The sequence below is a fragment of the Cryptotermes secundus genome, unplaced genomic scaffold (genome assembly GCF_002891405.2).
Source record: "Cryptotermes secundus unplaced genomic scaffold, Csec_1.0 scaffold546, whole genome shotgun sequence".
Classification (NCBI taxonomy): domain Eukaryota; kingdom Metazoa; phylum Arthropoda; class Insecta; order Blattodea; family Kalotermitidae; genus Cryptotermes; species Cryptotermes secundus.
In genome coordinates, this window is record NW_019734970.1 from 687482 (window position 1) to 706772 (window position 19291).

General features: G+C 37.9%; 2 protein-coding genes across 2 annotated transcripts in view; one reads left to right on the plus strand and one right to left on the minus strand.

The window, feature by feature from the left end:
• LOC111869101 (diphosphoinositol polyphosphate phosphohydrolase 1) overlaps positions 1 to 10049 on the minus strand; it is a 62658-nt gene extending 52609 nt beyond the window's left edge. Inside the window, exon 1 of the mRNA XM_023860325.2 lies at positions 9619 to 10049. Within this exon, the coding sequence (XP_023716093.1) occupies positions 9619 to 9717 (99 nt within the window). The 5' untranslated portion in view covers positions 9718 to 10049. The remainder of the gene's footprint in view (positions 1 to 9618) is intronic.
• Positions 10050 to 10249: 200 nt separating this feature from the next.
• LOC111869096 (inositol hexakisphosphate kinase 1) lies at positions 10250 to 18642 on the plus strand. The gene is made up of 6 exons (XM_023860314.2): positions 10250 to 10629; positions 10756 to 11000; positions 11276 to 11481; positions 13127 to 13302; positions 14837 to 15092; positions 17092 to 18642. The coding sequence occupies exons 1-6, from the start codon at positions 10597 to 10599 to the stop codon at positions 17565 to 17567; spliced, it is 1392 nt and encodes a 463-aa protein (XP_023716082.1). The 5' UTR covers positions 10250 to 10596; the 3' UTR covers positions 17568 to 18642.
• Positions 18643 to 19291: the final 649 nt, after the last annotated feature.

Genomic DNA, 19291 nt, shown 5'->3' on the forward strand with positions numbered 1-19291 from the left:
AATACGATTCTTCGTTTATTTAATGATGATATCTCTGCCTGCCTCTGTAGTCTAGTGGTCAGCGTTCTTGCCTACATATCCAGAGGTCCCGGGTTCGATTCCCGGTGCTACCAGACTTTTTGAGAAGTAGTGGGTCTGGAACGGGGTACACTCAGCCTCGTGAGGATAACTGAGGAGCTATTTCAAGGAAATAGCGGCTCCGGTCTAGAAACCCGAAATTAACCGCCCTGGGGATCCGTTGGGCTGACCACGTGACACGCTCTATCCGCAAAAGTTGGCATTAATTTCGCCGATAAGCGGCGGTCGCTCGGTCGGTATAGTTCGTTTGCGGACTGCAGGCCAGTTTTTTTTTGCCTCTGCCCTATAGTTTTAACAGCATCATTTGAGATTATGATGAACTATGGCATATCCGACGTTTAGGAAAGACCGTTAGTCTTATGGTCTCTAGCTTCAAACGATGCCAACCGTAAGATATCAAATTTTCAGACTGTTTCCATGCAATGCGCTGTAATGCAATTGCGTTTCTTCCATGCGATGGTGGTGAGGAAAATTCATAAGGCACTCGTCTGGATAAAAGGTGTAAATCCTGTTTTAATAACACGCAATAATAATTCAATTCAATTCGTGTTTATTTACGTGCAAACTAACAGCACAGAGGCCAATAACAAAATAATAATAATACACAATGATAATAAAATATTCCTTTCTTTAAATCATCTCTGCTCTGCTGATTAAACGAAATAACATCCCTTGTTGCAACAGTTTTTCAGATTATCATTTTTTTTTTTCTTTTTGGCGCTACAGCCCCAATTTTGACCTTGGCCTACCTCCATGAAACTCTCCGTTTCACTTCGATTTGCTACATCTTAAACATTCAGTAGAGGTCCTTGGGCGGGTGACCAGCTCGTCGCAAGGCCTCTACCTGTACACATACACAGTAAAACGCACATACACACACATAAACACCAAACATCCAGGCCCTGAGTGGGATTCGAACCCATGATCCCGGCTTCCGAGTTAGCGAAGACAGTGCATGCATTAGACCGCTCGGCTACCGTGACATAATTAATTAGTACACCGAAATATATGTTGGCCACTTATGATTCCACTCAAATGCGGCCAGCTTACTAAGAAATAGTGTTAAGATCTCAAATTTCTGTGCCAACAGTGACTGCATACTAATGGTTCGTTAACTGTAACGTTAGGTGCCTGACATTTATCGAAACATTTCCGCACCCACTGTTTTACAAGTTTTTGTTTCATTTTGGTGTTGCAGTTCTCCCATGTTTCATATTCCTCTTCATGTTAATACTTCAAACTATTGACTTTGCCACAACAAACTGCTGGCAATTATTTGTCGGACGGCAAAGTCCGAAAGTTATTTCTTACGCTCTTTCGTTTTGGGCCCATCTTACGATTCTAATATGTAGCACATATTTTCTACTACACAGCAATGAGTGTGGATTTTTGGCGAGAAAAATGTGACATTGCTACAGACACAAGAGGTAGTTATGTGGCCGGACTTCAACTGCTTGGAAAATCCAAAAATCCCTTCCCATAACGAGCCAGCAGACTAGAAATCACTCAAGGCAAAATAGGACGAACAACGAAAGAACAAGATGGCTTTGTGGCCAGTAGCTAGGCTATATAGTGCCAAACGGTATGATAGACGGATGGTGGATTCAAAGAGATTTGGGAGGAAGTGGCCATAGCATAATCATGATACAGTTCCAGCATTTGTTTTGAGGGGCATACTAAAAACTTCAGTCAGGATAGCCAGTGTCCCGACTGAGATTCAAACATAGTACCTCCGAATACAAAGCAAGAGCTTGGCGTTACTCCAAGCTATAAGGTGATGTCTAATTAATATGATTCCCGGGGATCTGTTAACATGCGATAATAATGGTTCAATGTTTGAACAATTTTGGAAAAGAGACCAGTGACGGGCTCATGTCAACACCATAATGAACTTTCCAGTTGCATCCAATTCTGAGAATTCCTTGAGCGGTTGAGCAACTGTTGGCTTCTCAAGAAGGACTTGGCTCCATGGAATAATTTTTCTCATTTCTACTTAATTCATAATTTATTTACACCCATATACTGTTACACAAGTACAACTGGGCAAGTCAGTTTAAACCATCTAAAATACTACAAGTCAACAACTCTTAAAAATGTACAAAATGATACACAAGACTAAGAACAATACAATCATCTTAGGATTTTTGTCCCCCTGCTGAAGCTAGCAACCGAGGATGACATCTTCCAGCTATCCAATATAAAGCAATGCATACACTTATACCATATATATACAACCACACCACATCAGATCAAACTGGAGCCACCAAACCACCATCCATCATTTTTACTAAAACACTCCTACAGAGAATAAAAACAGTTTTGTAATAAATAACTTTTTAATTTATTTTTAAAACTTCAAAATTTTCTATTCTCTTTAATTCATGGTGCAAGCATGTATTTTAATTCACACGTTAATTACACTTATTTAGCAAGGAACAGTGTTGCATGTTTGTACATACAAATCCTGTTTTCCTTTAGTGTTATACTTGTGAATGTCAGAATAATGAGTTGTGTAGATCTTGTTCTTTTTTAAAAAGCATAAAATCTCATATACAGTAAAACTTGGTTATAGCAACATCGGTTTCTGCGACACCTTGTCTATTGCGTCAAATATTCAATGGTACGAACTAATTCCTCATAAAGCAACTGTTTTTATACCTTGCTTAGTACGACATGCACAAATGCATCAACCTCGTATGTAACGTCATTTTCATTCCTGAATTTCTCTGATATGGACATTGAACGTAATTTAGAAAGTGTGTATTGGGCAAGTAACAGGAAACAGATGAAGATAACTGATTACTGTACTCGTATCTAGGTACAGTAAGGCACAACAATTGATGTAATCTACTGTAATTTGGTGAGTAGGCCTACCTTTAATATACAGTATTAGTGCGGTGTGTATTGTCAGTGAAAAGCGCTGTAATATGTCTTTGATATTACACATTTGGGCAATTCCACGTTAATGTTACGTTAGTCTGTACTTCACGACGTATTTCACTAAAAAATGCAAAATTTTAACTCGGTTTTTGGTAGATTTTTACGTGACTAACATAAGGCTACTGTGGAAGTGCCCATTTCGGTTACAACGACATTCGTTTATAACGACACTATTTTTAGGTCCCTTTGATGACGTTATAACCAAGTTCTACTGTATGTATATAGCGAAGTTACTGTTAAAATCTTAAATTCAGCAAACAGACTTCTAGAGAACACCCTGTTTTCCACGCCTTTGATGAGCCTTAGACCTTTTTATTTTGCAACTTAAGACTTAATTACTGTTATTTACTCCCTCACAAGACATAATACCAGATTTCAGTATAGATTCAAATTTAGTAAAATAAATACTTCTTAGCACTGGTAAGTTTACTGAGTCTCTTATGGATTTAATCAAATAAAGAGCTTTGCTTAATTTATAGCAGAGATACTGTACATAAGTGGGCCAGCTTAAGTTAGGGAGTTAGGGAGAACAGTTCATTCTGCGCAGCATGCCATGGTATGTTGACAATGTCTTCTAAAAGGTGATTGGATCTGCTGCTAATAGTCAAGCTGGTACTTGTAGACTCTCTGAAAACTTCACATTAACACCTTAACTGGTGAGACGGATTTATATTCTGCACTGAGTCTGCATGATCTAAGAAGCTGGCATGGTGTGCTAATGAACTGAACACAGACACTTCTTCTTTGCCTCTAGTTACTATTCCAGCATTCAAATGTTAACTACAAAACACTAAAAGGCTGTTGGTGCCCCTGGGAATTTGGTCCGTATGAATTAGTTCACAGAACACAGATAATTTTATATAAAACAAAATTTGCCAACTTTTCGTAAGGATGTGAAACACGGTCACTTACTTTGATACAGAAACATGAAGTACAAATGGCAAAAAACAAGGTTCTAAGAGAAGCATCTGATCTCAGAAGACTGCATAAGTATTGTATTGTATTGGAGAGGGTGGGTTTACCCATGCACTTAGACCAACTGTTGGTCCATTGTGTGTCCCCCTATGATATTCTACCAGTCTCTATTCCCTATCGGTACTGGTGCGTACCATCAGTCCCGACTCAGCCAGCAAGTTCGGCCTCTACTGGCTCAGCGGTATCTCGATGCTTCCCCCATATACCAGAGGCGTTAGAGACTACTGTTGGGCGGGAAATTTCCTGAATTTGGCTCAGTGGTCCCCTTGGGACATGAGGTTCTTTTACGTGCCGTAAAGCTATGACATGGGACCCACGGCTTAAAGTCCCTCCCGGAGGACTTGTTCCCTGAATTTTTCCGCATTTAAAAATTCCACGACCTCCGCTGGGTTTGAACCCGCGTACCTTGAGTCACGAGGTGGGAATGTTACCCCTAGACTATGGAGGCTGCTAGACTGCATAAGTAACTAGGCCATGCCATAGCTCAGGCGGTTAGTCGCCGGCTTCCCACCACAAGAGCCCGGGTTCAAGTCCAGGTCAGGTGATATGGGATTTATTGTGGATAAAGTGGCACTGGGGCAGGTTTTCTCTGAGTACTTCGGTGTCCCCTGCCAATTGTCATTCCACCAACTGCTCCATGCTCATCATCTATCATCCGGGATTGGTACAATAAGCCAATTCATGGCTGATGTACAAAGTGGACTCAGTCACCCCACCTCAAAAAAAATGAGCAACTGAAGATATTACATAACACACAGTTTCATGATTTGTACACATCACTTGGTGTTGTTATGTAGTGAAATCTAAGAGGCTAAGATGGCTGGATATCAGAATATGGGAGATGAAGGTTTAAAGAATTCTGGCAGGAAATTACTTGGAAGACTGAAAAGGAGATAGGCAGTTAACATTACGCTGGATCTTAGGGAAATAAGATGCAAGGATTCAGGGCTGATGGTATTGGCACAAGACTGTTGTCCAATAATGAGCTTTTGTATTAGTGTTGAACCTTCTGGGTTTACTATACTTGTGTAGTATTTGAGGTTCTCACAGCAGTTACCATGAAGAGTTTTAGCTTTGAGTACACTTAGTTTATGGGAGGTCTTGCATGCTTACTGAAAGTTATACAGTTTGCTTGCCACAAATGTTACTGGTGGCCACAGAATCTTTCCAGAACTCCTCTGACCACAAAAGTACTGACAGAACCCCACATGAGAACAAAAAATGCACAAACATAATGGTTTTCATATGGCACTTAACTAAATAAGCACTATGCCATGAAGGCATATGGGGGAGTGGATGTATAGAACCACATTTTCTTCACCTTGGTACTAGCTGGAGGTGAATGGTCAGCTTCACACCCCCAGGGAAAGAGCCCCTGGTACCCACTGGATAGGAGGCTGGATGGGCCCCAGAGCTGGTCTGGAAGAAGTGGTGAAGAGAAAATCCTTGACCCTACCGGGACTCAAACTCTGATCCCTCAGTCATGTAGCCCACAGCCAGTTGCTATATTTACTGCACCATCCTGGCTGCTCATATGGCACTAAACTATTGGAAAACTGTCCTACTTCCTCTGATATATTAATAGAAATAAATCTGTAAGTAAGGAAATAAATAGGAGACAACTGCTAATTAGTCTCTGATAAACTACACCTGTAATGAAACCAAGCTTAATCAGGAGCACAGAGAATTGTCTCCAGAGTTACTTTATGGGCAGCCTTTAATTCAGGCAAAAAGAATAAATTAGTAAACTATTTAATTAATTACAGACAAGTATGGTTTCCAGCTTTACCAAATCATTATAAACATTATAATCTACTGAGATGTCATGCTGTGTAGCATAGCAGTCAGCATATCTGCCATACTACATTGCCTCACATCCCAGAAGACTGCAATCTTAATAGTCACCGCCTCCAGTACCGCAAATCTTGAATCACTATACTTTATGAACGTCATATTTCCACAATGTAAAAAGGAATTCATGACAGAATAGTATCCGCAGAGTTGAAGCAGCCTGACACAGGAACTGAGCCTCGCTGTTTACATTTCAGATGCCAACTCTCCTCTTTTTCTGTACCCAGGAGACGTAATGACCTCTGCGATGCCAAACTCCCATTCAGAATTCCCAAATTCTATTCAAATTTGGAAACTCTGATCAGCGTAATACAAATTTCTCCAGTTGGTGACTGCATAAAATCCACATCACCTACTTACACCCAACTGAAGGGAGAGGGGTATACAATCTCTCTTTCCATTTCAAAATCTGTGATCAAAACCAACTAACAGGAAAAGTTAATTAAAACAGTTGCACTGGGTACAACCATCCATGAGAATGGTCAATTGTGAGTACGTTACTTCAAAATTACACATCTTTGAAAATAATGAGGCCCCATGCAACATTCGAGGTTCTCGCTAAAATATATTTCAATGTCAACTCAAAATTAAAACCTTCAAAAATAAATGGAGAGGTAACTGAATAAAGAATGACAGCTTCCAAATTTAAACAGAACTTCATTTTTAGTCTGGGTCAGAAATGTATTCCATGGAATACCAGAATTCCTTGGCGTGACATCTGATCTACAAGTTCAATATTACTAACTGCATCACTCTGAAAGATTATGACCTCAATATAATACATAACATATGTATGTTGGACTGACGTTAATTAGCCTCCTGCACCAGCTGTATCACATGACAATATTGAAACAGCTAAGTTAATACTGCACCCAACAGCTGTAAACATTGTCTGGTGACCAAATGGCATGTGGCATGATGCGTATGAACTGTTGTTTCATGTCCTCTATGTATGACACATTATTTGTTTTTCAAGAACTTGTAAAGAGCAGAGCAAAATTGCTATAACATTTGGACTTGACATATTACAGTTACAAAATTGATTTATTCTCAAATTACCTTACACTTTCTTAACTACATATTTTGTATACCACTGATCATGAATACAAATTTTGAAAGAATGAAGGTTACACTCATGGCTTCATTTGAAGGATTACTGCAGTACTTGCCTGCAGAGACCGAGGAAAACCACAAATATCTCAACCAGGTTAAGTCTTCAAACTAACTATTAACATCAACAGTTAAATTATATAAGTTAAGACAAATTCTTAATCTCATATATGGAAATGTTTTTATATTTATTATATGTTTAAACAAGTTCCCAAGCCTCTGATGCTTAAGAACTGAACTGCTGCTGAATGCATATCTAACTGCAAACAAAACTTTTAGCAAGTCAGAGGTTCAATGAACCTGCCTCAGTAATCAAATTTAACTGGATACATTTTAATAAGCAAAATATCATACTAATGCACTATTTCAAACATTCAAAGCTGTATAATGAGGGTAAAATAAATTACGATTTAAGACAAAACAACTTTCACAATTAGAAAAATGGCACTATAGCATGGCCAGTAAATCCCTGAATAATCCCTTTGATCACAGTACATATATTCTCCCTTACTATTTATGGTTAAACAGAGAATAATTTAAATCTGACTGAGATTCATAGCATTAATATAAGACACAATAACAATTTCCATTATCCAATATGTAATTTAACACTATTTAAAAAAGGAACATACCATTATGGAATCAAAGTTTTTAATCACAAATTGTCAATGAAAAATCTGTCGAGTGTAACAATGTTTTTAGGTCACTTATTTATCTCACTTGCCTTACATGTTTCGGTTCAAGAGAAACCATCATCAGAGGCACGTATTACAAACACATGAAAACACTGGAGTTGTTTTATGTGCACAGTATGTAAGCTGCGTGGACGCTGTTACAGATGTCGAAGTGTAAAAGCACAACACTTTCTAGTAACATTGAATGCACGTACAACTCTTGCATTCCATCTGAAAATTGCCCTCAAATTGAGCCGTCAATGTTAAAATATTTAAAAGTTTAAAACATTTAAAGTAAAATGTTCGGCTCCTTCTTGTTGATTCGTCCCGATGATGGGANAAACAACGCCAGTGTTTTCATGTGTTTGTAATACGTGCCTCTGATGATGGTTTCTCTTGAACCGAAACATGTAAGGCAAGTGAGATAAATAAGTGACCTAAAAACATTGTTACACTCGACAGATTTTTCATTGACAATTTGTGATTGATAGTGTAACGGACCAAAAATGAAACAATTAAAAAAAAAAGTTGTTAATAATCTTCTTTCTAGCATAAAGAACTTAGCTTACGATATGAAACAAATTTGATTGGCTTTAAAAAGATTTCTACTCTTAAATTCATTTTACTCACTGGAGGAATATTTTAACTTCAATATTAGTTAATGATCTTGGTCTGTTATACACTGGATGCCTAGTAGTATATTTTTATGTTTCATTATTGTCCTCTTGTGTCATATTAGTTATGTTACATGCTTTTACTTATATATTTTTTAACTGTTTGAATGATTTACTCATTGTGATCTGTTTTGGATAATATGTGTAATTGTTATGGATTAAGTATAATTAATTTTTATTTAAATAATTGATGGGACTTGTCCTGCTGTCTTTGACTATTTCTAAATCCCCTGGTCTTCTGGCCATGTAAGGATCCACGGAATGTAAATGAATGAATTCTTAGCAAAAAGGAGAGACTGCAGTCTCGCACAAGAAATTAGCGCCACATTTATTATTAAAATGTCACAGTTTTACCCTCCAATATTATTCAAAATACTATACTAATTATAAACAAACTACATGTTTCGCCAGTCATATCATGCAGGTGTGAACACCTGTTCAACATAGAATATGTACAACATATATAAAGCATGCTGTTAATTACACTTTCATTCACGTATTACTCGTGGGTGTCATAATACAAGATAAATGTTAAAAAAATGTAACAGTGTATAAAATTATAAAATCTCCTCCAACAGCAACCCCTTGAACTATGTTTTAACACCATATATACGATAAAGTTTTAAGTTACATGAATTTAATATACACCTCCAACATTTATATTATCAAAACATTTAACATTCCTCTCATATTTATATTACAAAACCACGAGCTGCCCATATTTACAATTGAAAACATCCTCGAACAATCAATTTTTCTACTGTTCCTGCCAGGGGATGATATATGTTTAGAGTTTGTCAGTATCTTTAAGAATAACAATATCATACAAACAAATGAACGCTCCTTTATATCCTAACCAATATTACAATACAGTTCATAGCGATGTTCGTATCTGTCACGCGTTTACTTTATGATTTACCGCGTGAACCATACGAAAATTTGTAACTACTGATAATAAAACACGGTAGGTCAATATGCCCTCGGACCCCGCCCCTTGTTTGTAATCAAAACAGCAATATCACAACTGTCACTTGAAAAACATGCTTTTGAATCCGTCAGACGCATATTCACTGAAAAAGACAATCTAAAATGCACTCGGTGTGCTCGGTGAACCGGTACAAACACGGAGCTTACAGCATGCGTTACACGCGTGTTCTGAAGCAAACAAACAAGCTGCCTTCCTGCAACTATCGGTAGTACCCCTTTCTTTTTTTTTTAATTTACCCACAGCAAATTAGCATGGCCGATGCAAAGGGTTAATCTATAATACCATTAAGAATCAGAACTATAATAATTGGTTATCTCATTTCACGTACCTCTTTCTCCAGTTCACTTTTTACACAGATACAAGCTGCCCGTCTTCTAAAGCCTTCTTCGTCATATATTCGGGTTGAGTTTGGCTTCTCTTTCACCATGATGATCAAAATTCCGGTTATTCCAAACGCGACACAAATACGAAACTGAACAAATCTGATTTCCACAAAAAATATTAATATTATCCGCTAAATTCTCACCGTTGTAGCACCTTGTCGCCCGCCATAATATGACTTACTTTAGTGTGGTTTGCAAACTTAACGCCATTTACGTAAATTCATTCGTTAATCACAGACTGCCAAATGCTACAACAATTATCAGTCACAAGAACGAGCACTGAAATCAGTACCCTTTATCCAAAGACTACGAAGATACGTGCATACTAGCGTCCATGTTGGCTGCTCGCTGATTGTGAATGAAATGATCAGTCGATCAGCTGGCCAGGCTGTCGTCGAAAAAAGGTTTGATAGTCAAGTTAAATATCGTCATCATTTCAAAGTTATATGGCTAGCACAGCTCGCATTATAACGATACTGCTAAATGTACTTTATATTTGAATTAATCTGAAATAATTTATTACAGAGCACAGAATAACAACATTTTATTTAACGTATTATAGATCAGTAGAGCACATGCATTGGATTACGTATACCAGCAGACGTCGTTTCAATAACTTTCATATTGGTGAATTTACCAGACAGTAGTAATGCTCTTAAACAATATTTGTAACTGCATACAGTTTGTAGGACGAGTTGAATCTAATGATATTAAAAAAAAATAAATAGTATTTTAAATATGTTTCTATGTTACTAGTTTTTAAAGTGGGACACAGTTTCATCAATGAACTTGCTATCGATTTTTGCACCTTCCACTAAGTGCTATTTGACTACAGTCCTCTTAAGAGCCCAGCAAAATTTGAACTCCTTCGATTTTTGAGTGATCGGGGGATACGTATTCCCGTATATATGGTATCATAGCTGATGGAATCCTCGTCAGAAAACAATTACATTCATGTAAGTAACATTCTTGTTGTCAGAGCATTAGCAACTGTCATATAAGTCATGAATCATTTTTTAATGATATCAAAGATAAAGATGTCCATGTGAGTGGAATGTTGTCATACCTGAAATGTGTTACAGTTGGAGCCCTTTATACATCAAGTTGGAGGACATTCATCAATGCTGTGTTTGGACCAAGCAACTGTATGCAAACCACTTGTACCTAGAGAACTCCAGTTTTATGAGACCCTGCCTGACTCTGTGCGGAAATTTACCCCGAAATTTTATGGTGTTGTTAAAGTTCATATCGTACAAGAAGAAGGATATGTCACTCTCATTGCCACACCCCCTGAACAGTACAAACCAATACAGTCCAATGACAAAAGGTGTGTGCAATGTAGGATTGCTATTATATTATCAAATTTACTGTATTTCACTTAATTCAATGATTGCTGTGGACACTTACCGAGAATGTCTGCTCACAGGAACACTTGAAGTGGAACTTGCAGGTCCTACCATTACCCCATCTATGAACATGAAACTGTAATAGTGTGAAATCTGTAAGGCAGCATTCCTGGTAAGTGTTTGCAGACATATTGTGTTACCTGAATGATGACTTGAAGAAGACTCTCTGTAGCCACAGACCTGTTCTAATCCACAGCAGTAGGATTCGTATGCATCGCTCTGGTAGTATTGAAGTTGACAACAGTGTCGAAGGACTGTTTCATGAGGACCAACCTGAAGCAGGGACTTCTGGGAATACAGGAATAAAAAAGGAGACTGCACTCAATCCATGGGTTCTTAAGTGCCATCGAACACAATTGCAGGAACTTATGGCTAGAGTACATGCCAGCAATTCTGAACTGAGTATCCTTTCATTAAAATTTAGAACCAAGCTAGACTAGCAATATAATAAAAATACAGTACTTAAAGTACTTTCTGAAATATCTGATGCAATAAAAGATAATAAATGGGGAACAAACAAATTCCAAGAAATTATTTTATATTGTACTTCATAAATATGTAGAAAGAGTGTTGGAACATCTGTCTCTTCCTCCAGTTGTGTACAGATTTCCTGTCATTATACAAACTTCATAAATCCTGTTTCATACAAGTTTCTGAAAGCACCCTCAATAAAAATGGACACGTTGCTGACCACATGCACTGTATTCAAATTTCTGACCTTCAGTGGAACACAGAGAAATTGCTGTGAGCTAAGTCAGGACTATGAGGAGGATATTAAAGCTCTTTCCAGTTCATGTTCTGAAAACCTTTATTGCAGGATTCAACTCTAAACACAGCAGATGTTTTGCATGTTAGAAGAATGAATTGTGTGTCATTTACAGTATCATAAAGAAAGGAGTTTTTAACTTTTCCAGAAATGTGTACAGCATTTGAACACCTTGAAACTTCCTCAGCAGCAAGAAACTTTATGTTAATGCATTGTCCTGCACATTTGCCTCTTTTGTTATTATCTTAGATAAGAATAAAAATAATATAAAATTCATATTTCTGCCACTATATGTCAGATGCATGCAGAATATAATGTGCCAGGCTTTGTGGTACAAAAATAATACCTATATTTAAAGGGGTTATGTTTCATGCAGTAACTGAGTTATGAAGGTGATTTTCTTAAATTTAAAATACCAAAGTTTACAGATCAATTTCTTGAACTTCAGTTCATTCAGTTTCTGCCCGTACTCAACTCATCAATCAATGCTCATATCTGGAGAGATGGTTACAGTTGTAATGATTCATTCTTGTAAGTGTTCTAAAATTGAGAATGTTGACACAGTAAGAGAATGAACTTTCAACTTTGCCACAATAAAATGAAAGCATTAAATACAAATTTTAGTTTTTTAAATTTAAAAACATCAGCTCTATAAGCCACTTATCTCAGCAATTATAAACCTTTGTAGTACAGAAATTTTGCTTTAAAGAGAAGTAAATTTTCATATAAATGATTTTACAGAGACAATTAACTGTAATTACGTACTTCCAATCTGTGGCCTGTGCAGAGCATTCTCATGATCAACAGGTTGTAAACAACTGTCACAGAGAATCTGTTGGTCTTACTATAAAAATTTACAATGTGAATCATGAAGATTGGGGGGCACGTGGTAGCCGGAAGGTTGCGGGTTCAAGTCTCGATGAGGTCATTGGGGTTTTTTTCAATTGACCTAATCATACCAGCTGCACTAGGCCCTAGGGTTTACTCAGCCTCTAACAGAAATGAGTACCAGGAAATAATTAAATAATTTTCCTCGGGAGTAAAGCTCGGCAGGCATGTAAGGCTGACAACCTTTGAGCCGATTGTCTAGATAGTGTGGGAACCTTGACATCTCACAACCCTATGGGCCTTCATGGCCTGTTACACGGATAGCTTTACTTTACTTATCATGAAGATTGAAGAGCATGATTGTCTAGGTTGTACTGACATTTAGTTTTGAGAGAGCCAAACCCAGTAAATCATGTTTTCGAGAATTAATGAATACCTTAACTGTGGGTACAGATTTCATTCTGCTAGAAAACCTCGCATGGAAATTTACATTCCCATGCATTCTTGATCTGAAAATGGGAACTCGTCAATATGGCGATTCAGCGAGTCTTCCCAAGAAGCAGAGTAAGATGTTCAAAGTTGTGAGCACCACATCTGGTAAACTGGGTGTCCGCATTGGAGGAATGCAGGTTCCAAACTTTTTGTTGTTGTTGTTGTTGTTGTTGTTCAAACTGTCAAAAGTTAATGAATCTGTCACTGGAAACTGCTTTCACAAGCTCATGTTAACTGATGTATCACAGTATCACTGTCGCTTCTGATTTAGTACATACAATTTTATAACTGCAGAAAGTAAGTTACTCTTGCAGGAAATACTAAAAATATACAAATATTATGTCTTGGGACATTATCCATTGTCTTGTCTTTACCCGGAAACCATCCTGTTTATTTTTCAAAACACAACGTTTCAGAGACTAGATTCTCTCTCCATCTTCAGGTAACACCTACTCACTTGGGCCCAGTTGATAGAGCTGTAAATAAGGACTAGCTCAATTGATTGAGTCCAACTGAGTAGGTTTTACATGAAGACAGAGACAGAGTCCAGTCTCCGAAGCACTGTGTTTTGAAAAATAAACAGGATGGGTTTTAGATAAAGACAAGACGATGGATAGCATTCAAAATCATAATATTTATACTAATGTATCAACGTCACAAACTTTTAGATCTTATGTACTAAAAATGCCTCATTTTGTTACATATGCCTTCAGAATATGCAGTGCTGTTCACTTCATGCAGTTTGTTACAATATTTCCTCAGTTGTGTAGATTATATGGAGTCAAATGATTGTGGAAGGAAGAAGCAGCAGCCTATTTGAAAGTACTGTCCCAGAATATGCCTACAGGGACTAAATAAAATGATGCAAAACAAAGGATAGCTAAATTGAATCAAACCAAGACCTCCTGAGTTCCTGTTCTTGTCTCAGATGTTAATAATTATCTCAAATAGGCCACATCAAATACAGTATGTGCCAAAAATGCAGTATGGAAACTTGCACGTCTCGAAAGCACATGTGCATTTTGTGACAGGGCATAGCTCCAACTGCACGTGTTCCCAATAGTGAAAAGGAAGTTGTGTTGTGCAGTTGTTGCTGGAAATGGGTCTCTCGATGGAGGAAAAAGTCAACTCGCTTCCTTGGATATGAGCGGCCAGATGTTATCGTCCAGAAACCGCTACATAGTATGCGTGTGATGATATGGTGTGCCGTCTCAGCACACTGTATATTAGGACCCTATGTCATTGAGGATGAGGAAGGCAATACTCTTACTGTCACCCAAGAATTCTACAGGGACATGGTGATCAGACCATTTCTTCAGGATTTCAGAAGGTTCTGTCATGCAAGGGGCCTTCACATGAATAGACAGTGGTATCAATAGGACGTCTTTTCATTTCAGTACTGAATATTTTGGCGCATACTGTATTATAGTGTAGTTGTTAGTATAGCTACCTCATATTCAAGAGGTCTCTGGCTGAAATTTCGACTTTGAAATCAGATTTTTTGACTGAGGTTTTCAGTGATATTCTGCAATCTCTGAGTTTATGCTGTAAGTACCTTACATTTGGCTGTGACTATTTTATTAAATGTTTGTAATTCAAACCAAAACTCCCATTTCAAATAGCACTGTTAAATACACCATGGCAAAACCGACTCTGCCCATGTTCTAATAGGTGTATCAAGTTACCACAAAACACTTCCTGTGTCGCAATAAATTCTACGGACGCAGCCTATCAGTAGGAGGATTTCAACAAGCTTTGCGTCAGTTTTTGCACAACGGGACAAGGCTCAGGTCAGATGTCCTGCCTCCACTTATACGACGTCTAGAGGAGCTTGTGTGTGTTCTGGGACGACAGGATGCTGTACGTTTCTACACCACTTCACTGCTTCTTCTTTATGAGGGAGATGACTGTCACAGTGACACCTTGGGTAAGTGATGACACAAGGGACAGGTCTGATGCAACGCAAGATACATGCACATTTATAACTTAGTCTTTATGTTAGCGGCCTCTGTAGTCTAGAGGTAACGTTCCCACCTCATGACTTGTGGTACGCGGGTTCAAACCCAGCGGAGGTCGTCGAATTTTTAAGGGCGGAAAAATTCAGGGACCAAGTCCTCCGGAAGGGACTTTAAGCCGTGTGTCCCGTGTCGTAGCTTTACGGCACGTAAAAGAACCTCATATCTCCAAAGGAGGTCACTGAGCCAAATTCAAGGACGTTTCCCGCCCAACAGTAGTCTCTAATGCCTCTGATAGATGGGGGAAGCATTATAGATACCGCTAAGCCAGTAGAGAACTCACTGGCTCGGTCGGGATTGATGGTATGCACCAATATCGGTAGGGTATAGAGACTGGTAGAATGTCATAGAGGGAAGCACAATAGATCAAACTGGTCGCGGTGCATGGGTTAACCCACCCTCTCCAATAACTAACTAACTAGTCTTTATGTTCTTTTGAGACATCTAATACCTCGTAGTTAACAGAATCCCAACTGTAATATAGACCCGTAAGAACATGTGCAATAATGAAATGTCGTATTTCCCGGTGTGTAAGATGCATGATGATTTAGGAAGGAGAAATTAAATATTCTTACTAAATCACATGAGTGTCATTTTTGGTGAATTTTCGAAGAAACGATCCCTCAGTCTTATACATCAGGAAATGCAGTAAATATCTCACGTTCCGTAAGAAGATATAGGCCAGAAGTTTAATAATATATAATTTGATCATAAATTCTATAAAAATGTGGCACGGTTAAAGTGCTTTGAGACATCAGAAACAATCTGCAAAGTAATGTGAAGAAACTGAGACAACAAACTAAATTCATGAAATGCAGGTTACTGTGTGCATCAGAATTTTTCCCTAGAATCTGAAGATTGAAATACTAGAAGGATTTCTCTTAATCAACATTTTAAATGGGTTATGAAACTTGGTGTCTGCAAAAAATAAACATAGATTCATGGTGAAGAAAGCAGTCTTCTGGGATGTGGCACCATGTAGATGTGGTGTTAACCGACATTTCAGAAGCCTCTCATCTGTTCCCTAACCCCCCCCTGGACATGATGCCAGATCCAAAAGACCACACAGTCCAAGACTGACTCACATAGCAACCCCCTCCCCCAAGCTTAAGGGTTAATGCCCTCCCATTAACCTTGCCTTTCTCCCTTGACACAATATCCTATACCTGCANCCTTGCTCCTGTCCCAGACCCTTCCCTTCCCCACTGATTTCCCATGTAGACTTGTCCCCCCCTCCCTTCCCTGCTCTCATTTAGCTGAGTTTATTTCCAACATTAGTCTGCTTGCATCTGTTCTCACTGTCTCTTCACTTGCTGAGTTTCTTATTTTTCCTTCTACCTTGAAGATGGAGATGATACGTTCCTCCAAAACGTCGGTTAACACCACATCTATATGGTGCCACATCCCAGAAGACTGCTTTCTTCGTAGTCACCGCCGTGAAAACCTCAAATCTTACATAGATTCATGGTGTTTAAAATTCAAACAAGCAGAAACAAAGAGGAAACCGCAAAAAATTATACAGTGACAAGATTCACAATTTGTAGTTTTCATGTAAGCTGTAAGGATGATCAAATCAAGAACAATGAAGTGGTCAGAACATGTAGATAGCAGACATGAGAAAAAAGGAACTGGTACAACATTTTTCTATAGAACTTGAAAGGAGATGACCTGGAAGTTGTGAAAATAATATTAAATTTGATGTTAGAGAAATTGGTTCTGAAAATGTGATATATATTGAATGAACACCAGAAAATATCAAAAGGACAGCTTTTAGGTTTGACAGTTATGAATGTTCAAGTTCCATAACACAGATTTTCTAGGCCAGCTGAATCTGTTACTACATCACAAGAGTTGTGTGTATGTGTGTATGGCACACATTTGTACTTGCATTAACATTCTACTCTTTCACAGCTTCAGTTTATGATTTCAACAAGGTACGATCCAAAAATTTAGAGGACAGCCAAATATCTGCAGTCCATGATCAAAATACAGACTTTTTAAGAAATGACTGTATTGAAGGACGGCTCAGCAGGCGAAGTTCGAGCGCAGAAACTCTTTCAGCGGTGCTTGATCAGTCACTAGACTTCTTAGCAGCTTCAGAGGACCCACACAAACAATCCTCAGGATTATACCATCGCCGCAGTAGCAGCACTGTCACATATGAGGACATCAAATTGAACTCATCACCTTCATATGAAGCTTCTGTTCCTTCCTCTCCATTACTGATGCCAGAGCCACTTGTTGATGTTCGGATAATTGATTTTGCTCATTCAACCCACAAAGGTCTGGATGATCCTGTGGTCTATTCAGGTCCTGATCATGGGTTCCTTTTTGGACTGGAAAATATGATTGCACTTTTAAAAGGAATCGAGAGAGACCAAGGCTGAGACAAAGTATTGTTTTAGGATGCCACAAAAAAGTTTATGTGATTTAATTAGTCAGGCCATAGCACTGTTAATTTTTATACACAAGCCACTGTTATTAATAAAGTACCAGGCCACTATCATGCACTTTACAATTTATGAATTGAAACACACACAAATAAATACAAAAGTACAAGGTCATACAGCTTGAAGCAATAAAGTGTGATAAGGGCTGTATGGTATTGTACACTGCAGGTTGAAACACCTGCTAGCATTCCACTGAAAATTACCGCTTTGCATAGAGAGTATATAGTACCATGCTATACAGTATTTAGACCATTTCTGTGTAAGCAATAAATCAGTATGCTTCTAAATATGTCTGTTCTTCTTGTAACTCTCTTGTGCGATAATCAGTGATTATGAATGTATGCTCCACCAAGCAATTTTTGTACATCTTTAATGTTGGCTATTGAAAATAAATTTTGTTTTAGGCATAAATAAATGGATCCATTTGATACTGGAGCATCTCCTTGCCATTGTCCATTGTTTGAATAAAGAAGATATAGTATTTTTGGAGGTAACTGTGACAATAAGGTACAAGTGGATTATACCCATTTGAAACCTCACTCAGCTTAAATTTTCTGTCAGATTTTTTCTGTTTTTTTGTATTCATAAAATACTTAGTATAATCCAAGCTGTAACTTAATAAATGATCACATTAATAAATACATCCAGAAGTGCATCTCTATGCTCTCAAGCTATAGCCATAGTAATTGCAAGCATAAATTGTAAAAAATGCAAAGTTTTCTTTTTAAGTAATTCTCCTGTTATCTGTCAATTTTGTTGTTATACTAGATAGTTTAGAAAATTGAAGAACCTGCAGGTGACATCTAGAGACCAGTGAAAAAGTTTTATGATCTGTAGATGAATATTGAGAACACACAGAAACTTCCCCTTGGGTATGTAACCCAAAATGGGGAAGATCCAGATGGAATAAAATTAAACCTCCCCCACTAATCACTAATGGAAAGGTAAAGCTATTCCTGAAACAGGCCATGGAGGCCCATAGGGTTGTGAGACATTGAAGGTCCCACATTATCTAGACAATCGGTTCACAGATGGCGGTAAGTTTGTCAGCCTTACACACTGACCGCCCTTTACCCTCATGAAGATTCCTGTTACTCATTTCTGTTAGAGGCTGAGTCGAACCCAGGGCCATAGTGTGGCTGGAAGGAATAGGTCAATTGAAAAATTCCACCTCATTGGGACTTGAACCTGCGACCTTCTGGCTTGTAGCATAGTGCCTCAACCAACTACACTACTGCATGCCCCAATCACTAATTAAACTAAACTAAAATTCAAACTTTCATTCATTCATTCATTTTATTTTTCTTCTAGTAATCCATAACAGTGATCATCACCTAGGATATAGAAGATGTCCACATACAATAAAATAAGATACAATAGTGGCCGTACAACAAGCAGCCTTGTCAGTTGGTAATACAGTAATATAAAGACATTACACCCTATTCAGTAATACAGTAATACATTAATATGATACATTATACACATACAATTGCAAAATAATATACAAATGTAAAATAAGTGTGTAAGTTAATATAAAAATGTGACCCAAACAGCAACATAAATACAATTTGATTTCATTTATCAGACCACTCGAAGTATTCATTTATTGAGTAAAAAGATTCCTGTAAAAAATTTTCTTAGTAACCACTTTAAACTTATTA

Bases quoted from the DNA above. Each gene is read 5' to 3' on its own strand.
- LOC111869096 (XM_023860314.2), top strand. From the start codon at position 10,597: ATGGAATCCTCGTCAGAAAACAATTACATTCAT. The intron at 11,001-11,275 runs GTGTGTGCAATG...TCTAATCCACAG, and splicing joins ATACAGTCCAATGACAAAAG to CAGTAGGATTCGTATGCATC. The intron at 13,303-14,836 runs GTTCCAAACTTT...ATGTTCTAATAG, and splicing joins TCCGCATTGGAGGAATGCAG to GTGTATCAAGTTACCACAAA.